At 40.1% G+C, this 18996-nt stretch overlaps 1 protein-coding gene across 2 annotated transcripts; it reads right to left on the minus strand.

The window, feature by feature from the left end:
* Nucleotides 1–253: 253 nt before the first annotated feature.
* Nucleotides 254–18176, minus strand: SLC18B1 (solute carrier family 18 member B1). 2 transcript variants are annotated; one of them, XM_071547915.1, is made up of 14 exons: nucleotides 18006–18176; nucleotides 17427–17566; nucleotides 16270–16365; nucleotides 14522–14595; nucleotides 13627–13774; nucleotides 10694–10850; nucleotides 9115–9251; nucleotides 7059–7160; nucleotides 5953–6044; nucleotides 4884–4979; nucleotides 3981–4055; nucleotides 2431–2524; nucleotides 2280–2326; nucleotides 254–1066 (listed from the first exon to the last, which is right to left on the minus strand). In XM_071547915.1, the coding sequence occupies exons 1-14, from the start codon at nucleotides 18049–18051 to the stop codon at nucleotides 994–996; spliced, it is 1377 nt and encodes a 458-aa protein (XP_071404016.1). In that variant the 5' UTR covers nucleotides 18052–18176; the 3' UTR covers nucleotides 254–993. The 2 variants fall into 2 exon arrangements, with proteins under 2 accessions (XP_071404016.1, XP_071404017.1); XM_071547916.1 differs by lacking the exon at nucleotides 2280–2326.
* Between the last annotated feature and the right edge of the window lie 820 nt (nucleotides 18177–18996).

The following is an 18996-nucleotide window of genomic DNA, read 5'->3' on the forward strand; positions in this document are numbered from 1 at the left end:
GTAACTACTTACAAGGGAAACTGATTAGAAATTTCTAGAGACCACTTTTCTTATTCATGGGAAATCCCTTCTAGGAACTAGTTATGGGCTCAAGGCCAAAGTAAAAGACTTTTGCCCCAACCAGGGTCAGGAAGTCTGGTGTGAGTTTGCGGGGCGTGTCCTTATCTCAGTCCCCTTTTGAGCTTCTTTTGCCCAGCATCTGGAGAAGGAAAGGAAATGTTTTTTGCCATAATAGCTCCAGACTCTTGATAGATTTGCTGCTGCAGAAGCAATTAGTACAAACATTCCAGCTAGCATTTATTAGTAATATAAACTTCACACACCCCAAGCTGAGTCTTCATACATAATACAAACATACATATGTCTGTGCATGTATGTATACACATATATACACAAGATGCCAAGTCTCCTCCAGGATTGAAGGTCAGTTAGTTCTGTGTAGATATGGCAACTCTTCATTATTTTTGCCTCCCATTTTCAGGCACTCTCAAGATGATACATGTGCTGGTAGACACAAAATCTTTTGAACTCTTGCTGCCTAAGAAAATTTACAAAACTTAGGAAAAAAGTTGCTTTATTGAATACAATATTGTGCTTAATGCTTTGTAATTTCAAATTCTGTTTCAAAGTTTTATGTTATCAGTTACAGATGACAAGATAATGAACTTCCCTTCAAAAAGTGCAGAAAATCATGGTAGCAAAATAGTAGTTTTACCCAAGAATAATGCACAGCACTCACAAGTATAGAAATCAGACATGGTGCGCTGTACATGAAACACAACTAAACAGGCTGCTAGCTGAGGGTTACTCATCACTTAGAAGAACTTCCAAAAGAAAGACAGTGTTTAGTGTTTCAAAACAGTAATGCAGCTACAACCAAACCACAACTGGTTGTTCAAGAAGGGATTATGTCCCAGCTCCAGAATAATGAAGCACTGTTAAGTCCAGTCACCTCAATACCACAGTAGTAAACAGAATTGAAACTATGTCTGGCTATGTTTCACTGCCCATCAGATGAGTTCTTTCTTCATTATTACCAGGAAGACTTTGCAGGCTGGAACTGGAACTGTTTGCATAGGGAAAAGAACAGGAGAGAAGACACAGGTTGCATATTCTCAAGATGCTTCTATGACATACCAACATTATAAGCAAAAAAGTGCATTACATGCAAAGAGCTATGTGGATCACTGGATTTGGTTCCCTGCTATTGCACCCAACCATTCATTCATACCATCATATGGTTCATATTGAAAGTGACCTTTAAAGATCAGCTAGTCCTAGCCCACTGTCATAGGCAGGAACACCTTAAACTAGGCCAAGTTGCTGAGAGCCATGTCCAACCTGGTCTTGAATGCTTCCAGCAATGAGGCATCTACTACCTCTCTAAACAATCAGGTTCACTTTCACTATGCTCACTGTAAAAATTTTCTATGTTATACCTAGTCTGAATCTACCTTCTTATAGTTTAAAACCATTACCTCTTGTCCTATCACTATGGGCCCTATTAAAAAGTTTGTCCCCATCTTTCTTGCAAGCCCCCTTTAAGTACTGAAAGGCTGCAATATATTCTCCCCAGAGCTCTCTCTTTTGGAGGCTGAAGAACTCCCAGCTCTCTCAGCCTTTCCTTTATAGAAAGATGTTCCAGCCTTTTGATCACTTTTGTGGCCCTCCTCTGGACCTGCTCCAACATGCCCATGTCTTTCCTGTGCTGAGGGCCCCAGAACTGAATGCATTATTCCAAGTGGGGTCTCAGAAAAGTGGACTACAGAGGGAGAATCACCCTTGTGATTAGCCAGGTCCCTCTGGATGGCACCCCATCCTTCAGGTATGTCAGCTGCACCACTCAGCTTGGAATCATCTGAAAGTCTGCTGAGGGTGCACATGATCCTATTATCTATGTTGCTGGTGAAGATACAAAATAGCACTGGTCCCGAGGCAGACCCCTGAGGGACACCACTCTCTACCTAGACTACTCTTTGCACGGGACCGTCCAACCAATTCCTGTCCCCAGACACCCTTCTGGAGGAACAATTGGTAGGATTTTCTCATCAATGCCACAGTCCTGCTGCTTGTATAGAACAGGCATTGCCTGGTTTAGGTACCTGTTTAGGTCTGTAGGGACTTAGGAAACCATACAGACAATTTATTTAAGCAATATTGTTATTGCTCATCTTATCATTCATTATCAGGTTGGTAGTGAGGAAAAAATAGAAGCACAGCTTTCAAAGGTTTGCTTTACATGATTGCAAGTAAAATAAAGAATAAATATCTCAGCATACCTTTTTCTTGTTGCCTCAATGATATAGAATATTCCAGCTGCAAGACTCTTTGAGGAAACAGACAGTTACAATTATAACAGTAACAACAACAACCTTATGCAATAGCCCATAACTGCAATAGATCTAAAACAAAAAATGTGTAATTACTTACACTTAACAGTGCCCATCCTCCTTGGATGGCTGCAGCCCATTCAAAACCCAGCTTTTCATTTAGAAATCCTCCCAGAACTGGACCAGCAAAGGCCCTGCAACAAATCCAAATCAGGTATTTGGCATCCCAAAGAAAGAAGATAACATCGTGTTCTCAGAGAACCATTTTAATGTGTTTTGTGGCCTTCCTTCATAGCTTCTCTCACTTTTGTCAATAAAGAAATTGTCTTACACAGATCTAACTTTCCTATAACCCAGAGCAAGTATTAATTCTTTGTTTGTCAAGGCCCCAGTAAATGTGTCTAGTCATTTCCTCAGCTGGAAACAGGATCCACATCAGAAAGCTGAATGCATTGTTTTTTCAGTAGCGAGATTACACTGAAGACCGTGTTCTACCAGAACATCTACACTGATCAATACTGTAACAAGAGAAGTTCAATGTCTCATCCTTCAAAACACAAAGCTTTCAAATTTCAAGACAAAGGACTAGTGAATATAGGCAGGTGGGGAGGCACACTGTGACAGACATGGTCACTGCAAGGTTGAGCTGTATGTTAACTGTCCTGAACTCTTATACCTGTCGAAAAATGCCATGAAAGGTTATGTGGCTTCTCTCTTTATGAAAGGTCTTACAGGATGTAGTCTCTCCTTAAGAAGGGGATAAAACTGTTTAAAACTAGAGAGATTTCCTGGAGGAAAGTTACATTATAAAACTGGGCTTGATAACAGCATAATACTGGGGTTTGGTAACTTTATACCACCTGTGTCTGTACTGAAACCTACGCCAAATAAACAGAACAGCTGGACAGCAAGAGCTTGGAAAAAATGGTGTAAATTTGTGCCACTGAAACACACCTGCAGCCAAAGAGGACTAGAAAGACAAGTAAAAATATCCTGGAAAGGGCTGCCAATAGGAAAATTCTACCACTTCTCACTGAGTGACTACTCTGAAAGGTCAATCAGCTAGTAGCACCTTTCATTAATTTCAGCGATGATGACCACTGAATAATAAAGAGACACATTTGCTAAGCTGTGCAAACTCAAACCTTAAATAATTGCTGTGGCTGAAAAAGAAGAGAAGGTTCCACTCTAAGCTATCCCAGACAAAAACAGGAAATGTGGAAAATGGAAAACAGAATGAGTCAGGAGCAGTCACCTTCTAGCTTGCCCCATGTGGGTGGACATAGCTTTGTAAAAAATTGGGCTCCACATCTCTCTGTAGTGAGCATTAAATATTGTAGTGATAAGAAAAATGACCACATACAGGTGCAAGCAAACATACACTTAATCACTGCAGTTTTTTGATATGCAGCACAATACATTTCAAGGAAGACAAGCTCAGAGTCTTGTCAAAACCAGTTTTACCCTTTATTGGGTATAAAGCTTTGTTTTAACACATTCACCAGGCACCTTGTCCAGCAAGAAACTTTTGAATCGAGGCCAACACAATGGCTGCAGGGCAAGACTTCTGGTTATAATGCAGTCAGGTTTCATGTGGCAATACTGTAGAACAACCAAACTCTCCTAGGTTACAAGAAGGTGTATACCTACCCAAGGGACCACATGGCATTGAAAAGCCCAGACACCAGTCCCAGCAGACTCAGACCTTCTTCAAATCCATTCTCACTGCAGAAAGACAGACCAGTTAGAGTAGTACGATACATTACTGTGTCTCAGTCTATAGCTTTTCCTTAAAGAGCTTTCCCCCTTCTTTTAATTTGCACACCACATAAATAGTTAACAAGCAAAAGTGTGTAGTAGAACGTCTGTTTACCCAGTACTTTCTTCCTTGCTGCCTCTCTAGAGGACTGCGGTGCTACTGCTCATCTCTGATTTCTTCTGAGTAAGATCACTAACATCACACCACTATATTCATTCCCCATGTTTCATATGGCAAGTGTAAAACAGTGACAGGTGGCTTTTAAGAAGAAAATACCTTGTTCCAAAATGAACATACTAATAAATGACCCTTCTAGGTCATTATTGCCAAGCCACAACACAAACCTTGTACTTTGAGCAAGTATGACTCTTGTAGGTGCAGCTGTAAGAGCCGTTACACTCTGAAAATCGAGTGAAAGCTGCTTGCTATTAGCAGTCCTCAGAAGCTGAAATAAATCCTATGTATATGAAATCACACACAGGTCACCAGATGCAATAAGAGTCAAAGCCTGATGGACTTCAAAGTGTTCATACTACTGAGGTACATGTTTACAAAATAATTTTTATAATAATTATTTGTAAATAATTATTACTTACAAAATAATTTATACTGGGAGTATAATAACTGGGGTACTCAGAAAAAAACTAAGACTAGAGAATAGTGGAAACATTTATGTGTTACTAGCTGTGTTTGTTTCAAAAAGGGATAAAAAAGCCACACTTCATATACATCCCTGAAAAATAGTTGCAGTTTCCTACTGCCAGTAACAAAATGGATTGGATCAAGTTACTTACTATGCACAGTGCAGTATCTCTGGAAACACTGGAATAGCACTCATGCCAAGAGAAAAGCCAATCAAAACCAGCACTAGCACAAACATCCACAGCTGACTGAAAAAAAAGGCATTTAAAAGAAGTTAGCTGCTTAAGACCTTTCAAGTAAGGACCCCACTTGACTGAAGGCTGTTATATCACCACTCCATGACTGATCAGCAAACTGTATTTCTTGAAGCCAATACTAAGACTTGAAAAACACAGTTCTATGCTTGAAAACAGACTTGGTAAAAGAATGTGAAAAACCTGTGCTCAGATTACATATTCTCTTATCAAATTCAGTTTTGATGATAAGTTAGAAATTTTAAGTTGATTTTATGTTGAGCGCATAGAAAAGAGGTCGACAGATGAGCTTAACTCAGCAATGCATATGACCAAGCTCCAGACTTGGTTTGTTGCAGAATTGAAGAATTTTGAAGATAAAATTTTGTAGCCTAATATATTATAAACAAATAGACTTAGCTAAAGACGAATACTGAAGACATTTCTTTTTCTCACCAACTCAAACATTTCACCTCTCCAGTTACAGTATATGACCTTCTTTAAAAATTAGAAACCTAGGAGGAATTCTACACATTAACAAACCTATCATCATCCTTAACAGAGTATCTAACCTAGGACAAAAGGACTGTACAATTGTTTTGTACATGTAGCAGAGTGTTTTGCTGTGAATTAACTTGAGAGATATGGCAATACAGCATTTCGGTGCAAGGGACATTGTCTTTACTTAGCTAGTGAAGACAAAGCTATAATCTGGCACTTTCCTCACTAAGCTATATACAGAAGGAAGAAATATCAGTATGAGCACGGTAACAGTAAAAAGCAAAGGAAAAGCATGTCATTTATGAAGCTGAAAAATCTCCATTTTCAGATGCTTTCAATGCTTTACCCTCACAGTTTTATGCTAGGTGTTTAAAAAACCTCATACTGTTTCATGGTCGGAGATGCTAATTATAGACTTGTGGACATACATGACTATGGTCAGAAACATCACATAAGGGGACAGGTTCAAGAAGAGGCAGCTACGTACCTCTCAATGTGCAGTACTGGAGCAGGTCCCAACATGAAAAAGCACAGTGCTGTCAGTAAGCCTCCAGATATCAGCAGCCACTTCCTGATATACTGTGAAAGAAAAGGAAGAGGCATACAATTTAAAATTGTGAATTTGTATTGTTACTCTTTTGTCTTTCCTAATACCCCTCTTCTAAATCTTCATCTGAAAAGTACAGCTCTTGTAGAAACCTTAATTACAGACAAAATAGGAATTCAAGTTTCTCTGCCAGTTCAGAACACCATTAAGAAGCAATGAATCGATGCTTCCTCAGACCAATGCGTTCACTGGCAGAAGCTGCTTAATACAGAGATTTCTTCAGGATACTGAGGAATGGAGCTTCTCTGTTAGCAAAGTGTTTTAGGTCTTACACTTCTTTATTATAAGAATATCATGTAGTGTTGCATGATGATTTTAAAAGTTCCTTCCAATCCAGGAACCGCATATGATTCTATGTACTTTTTCATGTACAAAGGCCATTATTAATTTGTGTCAGGAAAACACAGTGTCAGAAAACTGTCACTGTCCTTCACGCACAGCATTCAAAGTGTAGGTTTTCTTGATCACTTAGCAGTGCCTCTTACCTAGGCAGTATCAGTATCGAAGTCTCTTTCTGTGGTGCTGTTCAGAGCTAAAGACCAAGAGCCAGCCAGTGTGCTGATCTAATTTGGATATTATACTTTTTAAGAGATAAAGTCAATACAGCTAACCAAAACATCTTTAATCCTCTTCTCAAAAGGTGATATAATTAGACGTGATCAAAACCAGGGGTAACTGGGACATATTTTCTCAATCTCTATTTCATATTGTCTGGAAACAGACTGCGCTCAGTCCATTAGAAAAGGTCAGCACACTTCAACTGCTTGTCCAATGTCCTTTATTGCTTTGGACATTCCTAAATTACCTGGACCTTGCAAAAGAGACCTTTCACTTGGCAGTAATGGGTGCACATGCAAGGTCTTGAAAGGCAGATTCCTTTACGGGATCAGGCCCACAACCATTGCTTCAGCATGGGAAGTCCTCCACCTTTAACTAAATACAGAGTACTTCACTCACCGTGCACAATCAAGCAGGGTAGTACTTACTGGCAGTTTGTCGCTGACGAGTCCAAGGAGGGGAGAAGACAAGGAGTACGAGAGTGCCAAACCAAGGAACACCAAGCCCACATAACCAGCTGGGAGTCTGAACTATGGAAAGGAAGAAATAAAACAAACAAACAAAAAAAATCATATAGACTACAGTCATTAGAGGACAATTCATGAATTATATTTTAGGTCAAAATACTGAAATGCATGATTTTAAGCATTTTACTGATACCATACAGAGGTTTTTCAAATATTTGAAGGCATCAGCAAAGCTTCAGTTTCATTACTTTCAGCAACACTTTTAAGCATGGAGCGGCAGAAACAACTCTCACAACTGTACTCATCTAAAGCCTAAATAATGTAAGGAGGAAGCACTATGCTATGTCCCCTACGATAGCATGCTGAATTCTAACTTACTGTCTGACACTATTTGAAACAGACACTTCAGACACTGAAATTTAGATGAATTTAGTCTTTACTTTTCCAATCTTCAGTTTTATTTGCACTTAGAAAAGGGTAAATACTGTAGTCATCCACTGTCAATCAGAGCATCTTAAAAGTAAGCAGTGCTATAAAACTCAACTCCAACTTTTCCACCAGAGGATGATTTTTATGAGAACAACTAAGAGTTCTTTTGCAAATACCCTGAGGTCTACATTTTCCTAATGCAGAGACACGTTTCTGTATTGAAACAACATGTCTAATGAACCAAAAGCATACTTGTCTCCCAAACGAGTGCCTTAACTAACAGTTAGAAGGTATTCCAAAGATGTTTTATGTGGCATTGACTACATAAATATTCGTTACTTCTTTGCCATATGCAAGCATATGATAATATCTCCAATTTAGTGGTTAGAACACCTGCCAAGAAGGCTACAGCCCTTTCACAGCAAGTGTCTGTAAGCACAGAGCAGAGGGAAAGCCAAGAGCCACAGAAACATACAGTATTCTATGGGGGATAATTACAGATCTCCCTCTTTGGGTGATGGAAGATGTACATTCACATCTCCACTGATGAAAGAGGTTAGCATCAAGTCCCCTTCACCCTGGATGAGGGCTTTAAGTACAGTACTAGACAGACAAAAACAACCACCTGTGAAACACTGTCCCTTGGAAAAACAATATGTATGTATGGCCAAACTTCGCGAATGAAGATTTAGGAAGGGCTCTCCCACGTGGGTGTGCCCTTCGAGCCTGCGCAGTGGATTTTTTAGGTGAGGCACAGCGTGTGCAGAACTGGCGCAGAACTGGCCCCACCATTCAAGTCCCAAGGTCCATCTGCAACGGCCAAGCGAGCTCGGACAGTGACAGTGAAGTCCTCAGGACTGTCACAGCACCCGGTACTAACCGGGGCTGACCCTGCTAAGCATTCGAGATCTGACAGGATCGGATGGCAGGGAGCCATTTAACTGCCCGGTATGGTCGCCACTGAGACTCGAACTCACGACCTTGTGATCCAGAGTCTGGAGTGCTCACCATTATACCATGGGACCGCCCCAGAAAAACAATAAAGGAAGCACTAAAAGAGGATTGCTTAATTTCACAGAGGAACAGAACACTAAACTGCTTACTTCAAATCCATTAACTTAAATACCATACAGAAAAATACATAAATCAAGTAGAGAACAAATAAATATTAAAATAAATAAAAAATAAATTAAAAAATGTCATTTGCCTTTTTAACCAATGAGTGAAGAAGTCAGCTTGATCCAGTCAATTTGATTTCAGGAAGGAAGAAAAAGTACCTTGCTTACAAAACCAGCTGCTGTGCCCTGTTCAGAGAAGGTACTTCGCAACTGAGAGACAATTAAGTGGAAAAAGTAGATTTTTAAAGGCCTTATATTTCCTCATTTTCAAAATTACCAATATCCAGCAGGAAGAGATGGTGTCAATGGAAACTGACTTGTCAGTACTGTGGAAATCATACTATTAACAGTTAATTAAAGACGTGTAATTGGACAAAGCACAATTTCATTTAGGATATTTGAACTACATTTACAACCAGTTATTTACTATTTAGCAAGTCAAGATTTCACTGTATGTTAGCAGGACTTACCTTCTTTAAGATAAAAAGAGACATTGTGGGATCCAAAAAGCCCAAACATGCACTTAGAGAAAATATAGTGAGACAGAGTACTAAGACTTTTGGCAGAAGAATGAGCTTCCAAAAGGATTCCTTGCTAGGGATTGAATCTGTTCAACAGAAAAGGGGGAACATTGCATTATTTTCAGAAGCATAAGCTCATGATTGATCTTGCTTTAGAAAAAAAGCAAGTTCAGGATTTCACTTTTTCTAGTCCATTACTCCTGTTACATAAAAAATTGAAAGTCAATAGTAGATTATTATGCATTATACTATTTTTATAGTAAAAAAAATTCATAGGTGAAAAGCGCACAATTTAGATACGAACACTGCAAATCCCCACCTTGATAACAACAAAAGCATGTACTACTCCAATTATGTATAAATACAGTCATTTCTCTGCTAGCACTTATACAATGAAATTCTCAAGGGTACGTCTCAACATGCACACATACATAAACAATTCATACCCAATCATAGAAACACTGTTTAAAAATAAAATAATAAAATCAGTTGAGATCTGTCAGATTTTTTAAAGAATTGGGTGTTTGGGTCTCCTATATGTTCAGTTTGTACTCCAGGAAACTTCCTTCAGATGTCATCATTAGATGGCACTTCTAAGTCATGCTCCCTTCCTGGTGCTGTTTCTCCTTTAATAGCTGAATGTGATATCAAAGTATAGATAGAACTAAAAGTTCAATCATTAGCGTCCACCATCTCAGAGCTAACATTTATTTAACACAATTTCAAACTGGCAAGTAATATGACTCCAGACAATTTCAGAGCTTGGGGAGGTCGGAGGGGAAAGCCAGCAGTAGCAGCACATGGTTAATCACTGCAAGTTTCTTCTAAAAGCCAATATACATGATTTTTTAAAGAAGCATTTTAAAGTTACTCGGGTTTGTTCAATTATTCTCTAAAAAAGAATACTGGAACTGTAACCTTGCAATTACAATCTTGTATGAAGACTTATCTTTAAGTTAGCTTTCTGTTCAAGCACGACTGTCTAAAATTTAATCAAATTTCTATGACCTCCAGTACGTCATTAAACACTTCACCTATTAACCTAAACATTCTTTTATGTTAATCAGATCCTGCATAATTCAGTACAAATAAACCTTTTTTTCTCCCTGTAATTAGTTTCCACACACAGTTAACTCTACAAACACATCAAGTTCTCTTGTTTTAGGTATTATCTGTCTCCAGCTTTTCTTCAGCTAGCTGCATTGACAAACCTACACGAAGCAGACACTACTGGTCCCTTAAAAGCCCTGAAGTTAAGAAGTCAAAAGAAAACAAAATTAAATCTCAGTTCCATAGAGTTCTTAACCTTTGAAGAAACAGGCATGAGGAATTGCATTTATTGCAGGCCATCTGCACATATGAATTTAGGTTAGCATTAAAACATGGGCCTGATGAAGATGACCAGCTAATTCAACTCAAGCTTTGCCCTCTGGCTTGGATCAGACTCCAGAAGCTGATACTTTTTTAAAGATACTTAAATACATGAGAAATAAAGGTGAGTGAAAGAGGCAGGTTAAAGGATGCTTACCGTATTTTGGCAATATGCACATATTGAAAGGCACAAAAACCAACACTATGCATCCCAGAGTAATGAAAGGGACCTCATAACCAAATGACTGATACAAAAAACCACCTAAAGGTGGGCCCAGCACAAGTCCAAGTCCTGTAAAAATTTCAAGGCTGCCCTAAAGGATGAAAAAGCAAAAAAGGAAGTCAGTATGTTGAGCAAATACAATGCAATACAATACAAAGCAAGCCATCTGTCTGAGGAGCAGCAGAACATAGGCAGGCTAGTGAAAACTAAAAAGATACTACATCACTAAGGACAACAGCTAGTAGTAACCTTGTCAAGGTGGCACAGTGAAAGGAATTTCAGACTTACCTGTGTGACAGCCATGATCTCTTTTGCTTTGCTACAGAGAACCACATGCACTTCAGCATTCAACACTCTACTGTTGCCTAACAAATCTCAGTCCTGAGGCAAGGCAAATGCTCTAGTGGCAGAAAGCATCTGTAGGACTGCTTAGGATAAAGGTAATATCTCTCCTACCTGCCATTACACTCCAGCCTGAGTGGAAGGATCCACACAGACCTCATCAAATGAGTCATTATCTCATGGGATAGAGTACATGTATCAAGTAAAAGCTTTCTTTTCATAACTAACTGTTTGGACTCACTCCCTAGGGGTAGGAAATAATAATGAAATTGCAATGGGGATAACTCATATTGTTTGGACTATAATTTCATAATTTGGTAACTTTTATAAGATACTAATTTGTAAAGGAGCAATAACACGGTTATACTTACATGTTGGATTACAAGTCACCACTATCAACATCTGTCTCAACGTCTGATTAACCAACACTTGGACCACCAGTAACAACCAGCTGGTAGCAACTGCTTGCGGTTAAAGTTTCGATAACCTCTGGAACCCCGAAAGATACTCATTCTCATCTTTAATTTTACTGATACAAGCCAGAGTGATCAAATGGCCCAAAACCAGGCACAGTCAGCAACAGCCAAGTTCTTTACCCTAGGTCAGCTTAGGATTGCAGTCTTTTGCTTTCCTAGCAAAGGAAATAACTAGTAACAACATATGACTAGTAAGTGTCAAAATTTCCAGATAAATTTGAGACATTTTGGTAAACTTTGATATGTAGAATGGCTACTGAGTTAACATAATTGCATCCAAATAATGCTTTCCCTTGTGTTGCTCATCAACCATAAAAAATACTTAATTTGCGAGACTTTAGTTCAAATCAAGCTGTACATCATTTAGCCCTTCTAAGTTAATGAAGTGGGGAGGAAGCTGAGACATTGCATTAATACAGATCAGAGTATAGGATAAACCTGATACCATAAGAGGAGTGAGATTGCTTATGTTCTGAAGTCCATGCTTTGTCCAACAGTGGGATCACATTGACAGATGCTCAACTTCCCACTTCAACAAGGCTGATATGCCTACATTTAATAACTTCCCCATACATTTAATTGTGTACCCCAGGAGTAGATAGGCTGAAAACTGATACCAAAATGGTACGGAGAGGAAAAGTGCTTTTCAGTATCAAGCACTATCAAGAAGGGCAATGAAAACCAAGGCTAAAAATACCTCATTCACTCCTCCAGGTTTTACAACTTCACCCTAGCATGCACCTTGCTTCAAACAATCAGCTCTTTCTTCTGCCTCCTGCTTCAGAGATAACAGTAACAAGAACCCTCCACCATGTCCAGTTAAGGTCAGTAAATCTAAATGAATGAATTTGAAGAGGTTTTATGTGCACGCAGAACAAGACATTAGAGCACACAACATGGTAAGCAGACCAACATTTAGAAATCATGTCTTTTTACAGCACCCTTTCTAGATTTTAAATGAAGGTAGCTGCCAAGCCACTGCTGCACAGCATTTCTGATTGTGGTCTTGAGATGACCTTCATCACCACACAGCATTTTCAGCCACACATCATGGGTTACTGTGCTGCCACAAGGGAATTTAATTTCTTTTTAACTCTGATTAGAAGATGAGTTTCTAAGTCCGTTTAAGTCAACATTACTGTATTTACCTATTTAAATTACATCTTAAAATTTGTAAACAGGACACCTTAACCATGGTGACCGAATAAATCCAAAACATGATTACAATATATAAACTGCTTTCCAAAGAAAATGTCAGCCAATCAGTGCTTATACAATTTAATAGGGCTTTTTAGTTAGGAGGATATACTCTTATAGACATTTATTTATAGAAGTAATTGCACAGCTTAACTTTTCCAATTTTATTTAACGTTCTTAAGTAAGTTCTCAACATTTGTTCACTCACTAAATTTAATCTAGTTATTTCCGTTAGTCTATATTTGAACTTAAACCAGAATTTATTGAAAAAGAGAAAGCAGCGTTTTATTAAATATGAAACTTTTCTTCCTAACACCAAAAAACACAGTTAAATAAAGGTAATATCTCTAGTTGAAATGAATTATGGATGATCAGAAATACTGCCCTTTAAATTTCAAGAAGTTCTAGCTCTCATCTTCTCATACATAACTTTTACCAATAGATTAGAAAAATTAAGTCAAAATTGTTTCCAGTTTGCATCTTGCACTCATTTAAATCAACACTATTGGAATGTATTTATCAATTATTGGAATCAATTCACACGGATCCTTACTATTCATGTAAAGTAATCACTAAAAGCTGTATTTTAATAGTCTGATTTCAAGTGAAGAGGTAACTACTGCCATCAGTGGTCAGCAGTCTTCAAAGCACAAGCAACTAATATATATACTGCCTAATTTATATCTAATTGGAGTTATGCTAAGGTCTAAACTTATTCTAGGATTGTGACTCTAAATTACAAACAAACTTACAAATAAGCCTACACATGAGACAACAGACTTTCTCTTCCTGGTGTTAGGCTGCCCACTAGCAATTTATCTTATTGAAGGTAACACTGGTTTTGGCACTTACCAGGACAGTAGCTATATTACTGGGAAACGCCTTTGCAAGGATTGAAAATGACGCTGTAATTGCTGCTGCAAAACTTATTGCATCCATTGCTCTTACTAAAAAGCAAAAACCAACGAACATTGGTCCACTTGGCACCTTGTCCAGCATTCTGGAAAAAAAAAATCCCGACAGTAAATAGAGCTCTCTCAGGATGGAAGGAGCTATCTACTAAATGCCCTGGAGCATCATTTTTTACTCATTGAAAGACAGTTAATGCTTTCTATTATGACATAGTTTTGAATCACTTTGGTCAGGTCATTCAAATTCTACCAACCTATTTCTGGCTGCTTTCTCCTTTTCCCCTTTGCTTGGCAGTGGAAAGAGCATGAAAAATTTGACCTGTGCAAAACTCCAATAATGTCATCCTCTGTTGTATTTCATAGCTTTTCCAACCACCAGTGCAAGGAGTCCAGTGCAATGTGTCACAGCTATCTGATAAGAGGTTCGTTCCTTGTTAATAAAACATTTATCTTGCTAAAGTGAGTGACTTAGCCTCTTCACCTGCCAGGCAAATCTTCCCATTTGCACTTAATACTTTCAAGAAAAGAGAAATTAAAACATGCAGAAATACTTCTCTTATTGCTGCACTTTGACAGGCTTCTCATTATTTATGACCTATAGGAGTTGAATACATAGAACCTTCATCCTCTGCTTTCAAAGCAGTAAACAGACTCCGAAACCTACTGAAAGGGAGAATTGTTCATTCTGCTTTACAAAGGGGAGATAAAAACTAAAGATGTAAAAAGTTAGGTGACCTAACCAACATATAAAAGATGCTCAAGAGTTTCTAGTTTTGTTTTGAGTCCAAATGATCAGAAGACAAATACAACAAAAGCAAGCAAAAGGAATTACTCACCCAAACAGAATGGTCACACATCCTGAAGCAAACATCCCTGCCACAAACATGAATTTTGCTCCAATTTGCGTAAGCTGTAAATTAAATAACATTTTAACTTGTTAGTACTTCAAGGAAAGATGAAGAATCTTCCAACGTAAGTTACTGTTAAGAAATCAAACATTAAAGACACTTTATAGCACATGTAACTAAAAGATCTAGAGACACTGTTCCTGTTTTATGCAATAGCAAACCTAAAAATATTCAGAAGGGTTAAGTGACTTAACCCAGTTTTCAGAATGGTCAGACAATGTTGGAGTTAACTATGTCACACCAGCATGCTGCAGCTTCTACAGAGCAGCAAGTTACAGCAGCATTCCTCACTATAAACGAGCCCAAAATAATACATTCCCTCTCTAGTACCATCACTGAGGCAAGGCCAGCAACACCTGTCACGTTTATGGCTAAGGAGAGTCAATGGGAAGCTGATTTTAAATCAAATTTATAACTATTTTTAATAGCACAAAGCTTTGGCATGGGAAGCAAGGTAGCTTCAAGCCTCCCCATTCACTACCAGGCAAAGGACCCTACCTGCCTTCATTTCAGCCTCTATCAGTAGAGTGAAGGATGATGGGAGCCATGCCATAAAACTAACTCAGTCCCATAACAAAGTACATATGAACTTCCAATGACATGCTGCAACTCCCCCTAAGGACAGCAGGTACTTTAGACTCCTTTTTTTCAGGCCTAGACAAAGTCCCTGCCTTTCAGCCATTATTACTAAAGCACATATATTGCTGAGTTTCATTAAAATCCTCAGGATCTCTCATTGCTTCTCTGTCCACATCTATCGATGCTCACTTCAGCTACCTGCAGTGATGATGGCACGCTCACTCTCTGCCCTGTAAAGTACTTGGTGAGAGGTTGTGCCATAGCTGAATGCCATCACAGGCACCAAGACTTGACTTAGCAATGGCACTTGTGCAACACTTTCATGAGCCACCTCACCACCAGAGAAAAGCACTCACCACAGGGTCAGCAAAGAGGCTGCCCAGTCGCAGACAGAGAAGACTGACTCTGCAGCAACCCCAACTCAAGGTATGATCCTGAGAAGCCCTAAGCAAATAATACATAGACAGCAGTGCTGCAGCACAAAAACAAATAGTTATATAATAGGTTTGTAATTTCTCCAGCATGAGAAAAATCCTGAATCTGTAGGAAAACTCAAGTTGCAAGAATTGGAGACGTTTATCTCATGTTACTATATAATGAAGTTGAAGGGGAAATTGAGTTAAGCAGCAGCAGAGAATCATAATAGGAGGAAATGTTAAAAAAAAGAACCACATACCAGAAAAGAAGAAGGGGTGCAGCTAACTAAAGAAAAAATCAAACAAAACCAAAACACCTTAAGAATGTTGTCAAAGGCAAACAGAATACACAAGTAAGTGCAACAAATAAAATGGGGTGTAGGGGAAAGGATGTAACTGAAAGAAGAATTGATCATTAGATTACTCTAAAGCAAACAGAATAGTTAATCAGAGAAACAAAACTGCTACATGTCCGTCGCCCTGTATTACCTCAAGAACTACAGAAGAGGACTGACAAGACTTAGATCAGATTCAGACTGACTGGTCAGGCTCCAATTAATGCAGACACAAGCCTGCAAGAGTGCTACTGAAGAGACATAATTTTTCTCAGCCTTAAAGAACTGTCTTCATGTATCAACCTGTGTCATCACAGAAATAAGTTACAGCTTCAATTATACTTACATAGTTTCCCAGGATTAAAGAAGACAAGAAATTGAACAAAGCAAAACATCCAAAAATCAGGCCAACAATGGTGTTACTGGCACCCTTTTTTTCTGCCTATAAAAAAAGATCACAACCGTGTAAAGTTGTAGTCAAATTTTTTAAGTGAATATCATTCATACTTTGTACATTTATTTTTTTAATTGTCTGGTAATGCAGTTAGAAAGCAATTTCCTTTCCCGAAGGTAGTAGGGACTCATAAGGTAACAATACAACAATTTAAAGTCCTTGCACTTCTAATACGTAATTAAGGGAAAAGCAATATTCATTCCTCAGTGAATGGAACAATGTGCTATTTGCTGAACAGGTGGACAGACTTTATATAGGTGGCTTCATTTGGTGTGCAGTGGTGCTAGCTACTTTGATCCTTTGAGCAATAAGAGGGCAGTAAACTGAGATACCTGCTACCTTCACTGTAACATGACTCCCTATAACAAGAACGAGGCAATTTTTTACCTACTCAGTTGGCAAAATACATTTACTTGGACAGAAGCAGTACATAGGAATATTTAGAGCAAAAAACATTTGTTTGTAAATATTTGGGAACATTTTGGTCATGAGAGAAATGGACTTCTCCTGCAAAGGCACTGTGACCATTTTTTTTTCATCCTATGTTTAAACATTGTATTCACTCAACATAAGCAGAGATTTTATTTTTTTTCTCTCCTAGAATTGCTAGGTCAGGAAGTTAACAGAGTTAAGGATGGCCTAGCATGAGTTAAACAGAGAGGCAGCTATAAATAAAAAGTCATTGAGTGGCTAGGGCACTGAAATTCAAGTCAAGACACTGGCAGAGTTTAATCTCAGCTCTACAAAACTGCTGTGCAACACTGAGCAAAGAACTATATCCCTTCTGTAAGAATCCACTTCACCTTCTATCTTTTATTATTAGTTTGCTATCTCTCTACTCTGCAGTCAAAGGGAAGATTAGTCCATGGACAGGATCCAGGTCACCATCACAATCCACGACAGCATCAGGCTACCACTGAATTCCCAAACTGAAAAGTCTTAACTCAGAGCTTACAGTCAGCCATAAAGGTCCCATGGAGTTCAAGATTCTTCTAAAAGTCTCAACATGCAAAAAAGCAATGTAAAGAGTAGCTAAGTTGTTCATTTACCTCTGAAGGGAAAAAGGGTCCCAGGATTGAGTAGCATATCATTGAAGTGAAGTTTATAGAAGCCGCTGAAGCCATTGTATATAGCTGTTCTCTGGTAAACCGTGTTGATTCCTCACCAAGTGGTTCTGACACACCATCATCTAGAAATGCAAAATAAAAGTAACAACAGAACATTATTCCTCAGATAGAGGGTAACGATTTACAACTGAGGCTGGAAAACTAAACCCCGCACAAAACTTCTACCCTCCCTGCTGTGAGCACTGAGCCAAGCTGTGCCGCTTTTCCCCTCGTGCAGGAGCGCACCTTCGCCGTGCTGGCGGGACCTGCCGGCTGCGGTGTGTTCGGTGACAGCCACCCCCGCCCCGGCGCTGCCCCGCCGCGCAGCCAGCCCCACGCCGTGCTCTGTCTGCCCCACCGGGACGGCGCCGGAGCGCGACACTGCGGCGTTCAGCCCCTGCGGGGACGTGCGCTCCCGTTCCCTTCCCCGTCCCGCCGCAGCGTGCGGATCCCGGCGGGGAGCAGCTGCCCCACGGCCCCGGCCGTGCGGGCGCAGAACCGCGGGGTGCCTCCGCCTCCCACCTGGGCGCCGCTCGCTGCCCGCGCCGTCCGCGGCCCGGCTGCCCATGGGGAAGGAACGCCGCGCCCGCGATGGCCGGAACGGTGCGGAACCTCCTACCGCCGCCCCTCCTGGCAGCCGCCGCGGGTCACCGCACCCCGGGGCCAGCGCCAGCCCGGCTGCCGGCAACTGAGCATGCCCGGCCGCGGGAGTGCCCGCCCGGAGCGCAGCGGAGTGGCCGCGGGGCTGCGCCCAGCCCGCACTGCTCGGCTGGGCCGGGACAGTGCCGGGCTTGGGACAGGCTGGAATAACCTACCGGCTGCCGCGGCGCGCTGCACATCTGGATCAGGGGATGCACACCTGGCTCAGGGGATGCACACCTGGCTCAGGAGATGCACTTCTGGCCCAGGGGATGCACATCTGGCTCAGGGGATGCACTTCTGGCTCAGGGGATGCACACTTGGCTCAGGGGATGCACACCTGGCTTAGGGGATGCACATCTGGCTCAGGGGATGCACACCTGGCTCAGGGGATTCACGATGCGTTCTTAAGATTGCTAGACCAAGAAAGATGACCAATCATCTACACGGCCTGCACGTTACAGGATCCATAAAACTGAAGCACAAGAGCTTAACAACAATGTTGTTACAAGAATTAATAGCTATAAACTGGCTAGGAGTAAATTCAAGCTGGAGATGAGGAAGATGTGATATAATCAATGCATTTGACCCAAGTTCCTATCCACAGGGCAGAAAAGTGAGGTGTGAGCTGAGAAACTCGTCCAAATGTAATAAAAGAAAGACCAACAGACCATCTATTGCTTGAAGAGAAAAAACAGTAAGTACTTCTTCGAAGTACTATTTTAGCTAGGCCATCAGTACTCCATCTAGTCAGCAGTTAGTTATAACATTAAGATGCATAAAAGGCAAGTTCAGGGCAAATGTTGCCATGTACCTAACTTTAGAATCCCACACTCCACATGACAGGAGAAAGCAGAACTACTTTCTTATCACA

The sequence above is a fragment of the Pithys albifrons genome, chromosome 2 (assembly GCF_047495875.1).
Source record: "Pithys albifrons albifrons isolate INPA30051 chromosome 2, PitAlb_v1, whole genome shotgun sequence".
NCBI classification, from domain to species: domain Eukaryota; kingdom Metazoa; phylum Chordata; class Aves; order Passeriformes; family Thamnophilidae; genus Pithys; species Pithys albifrons.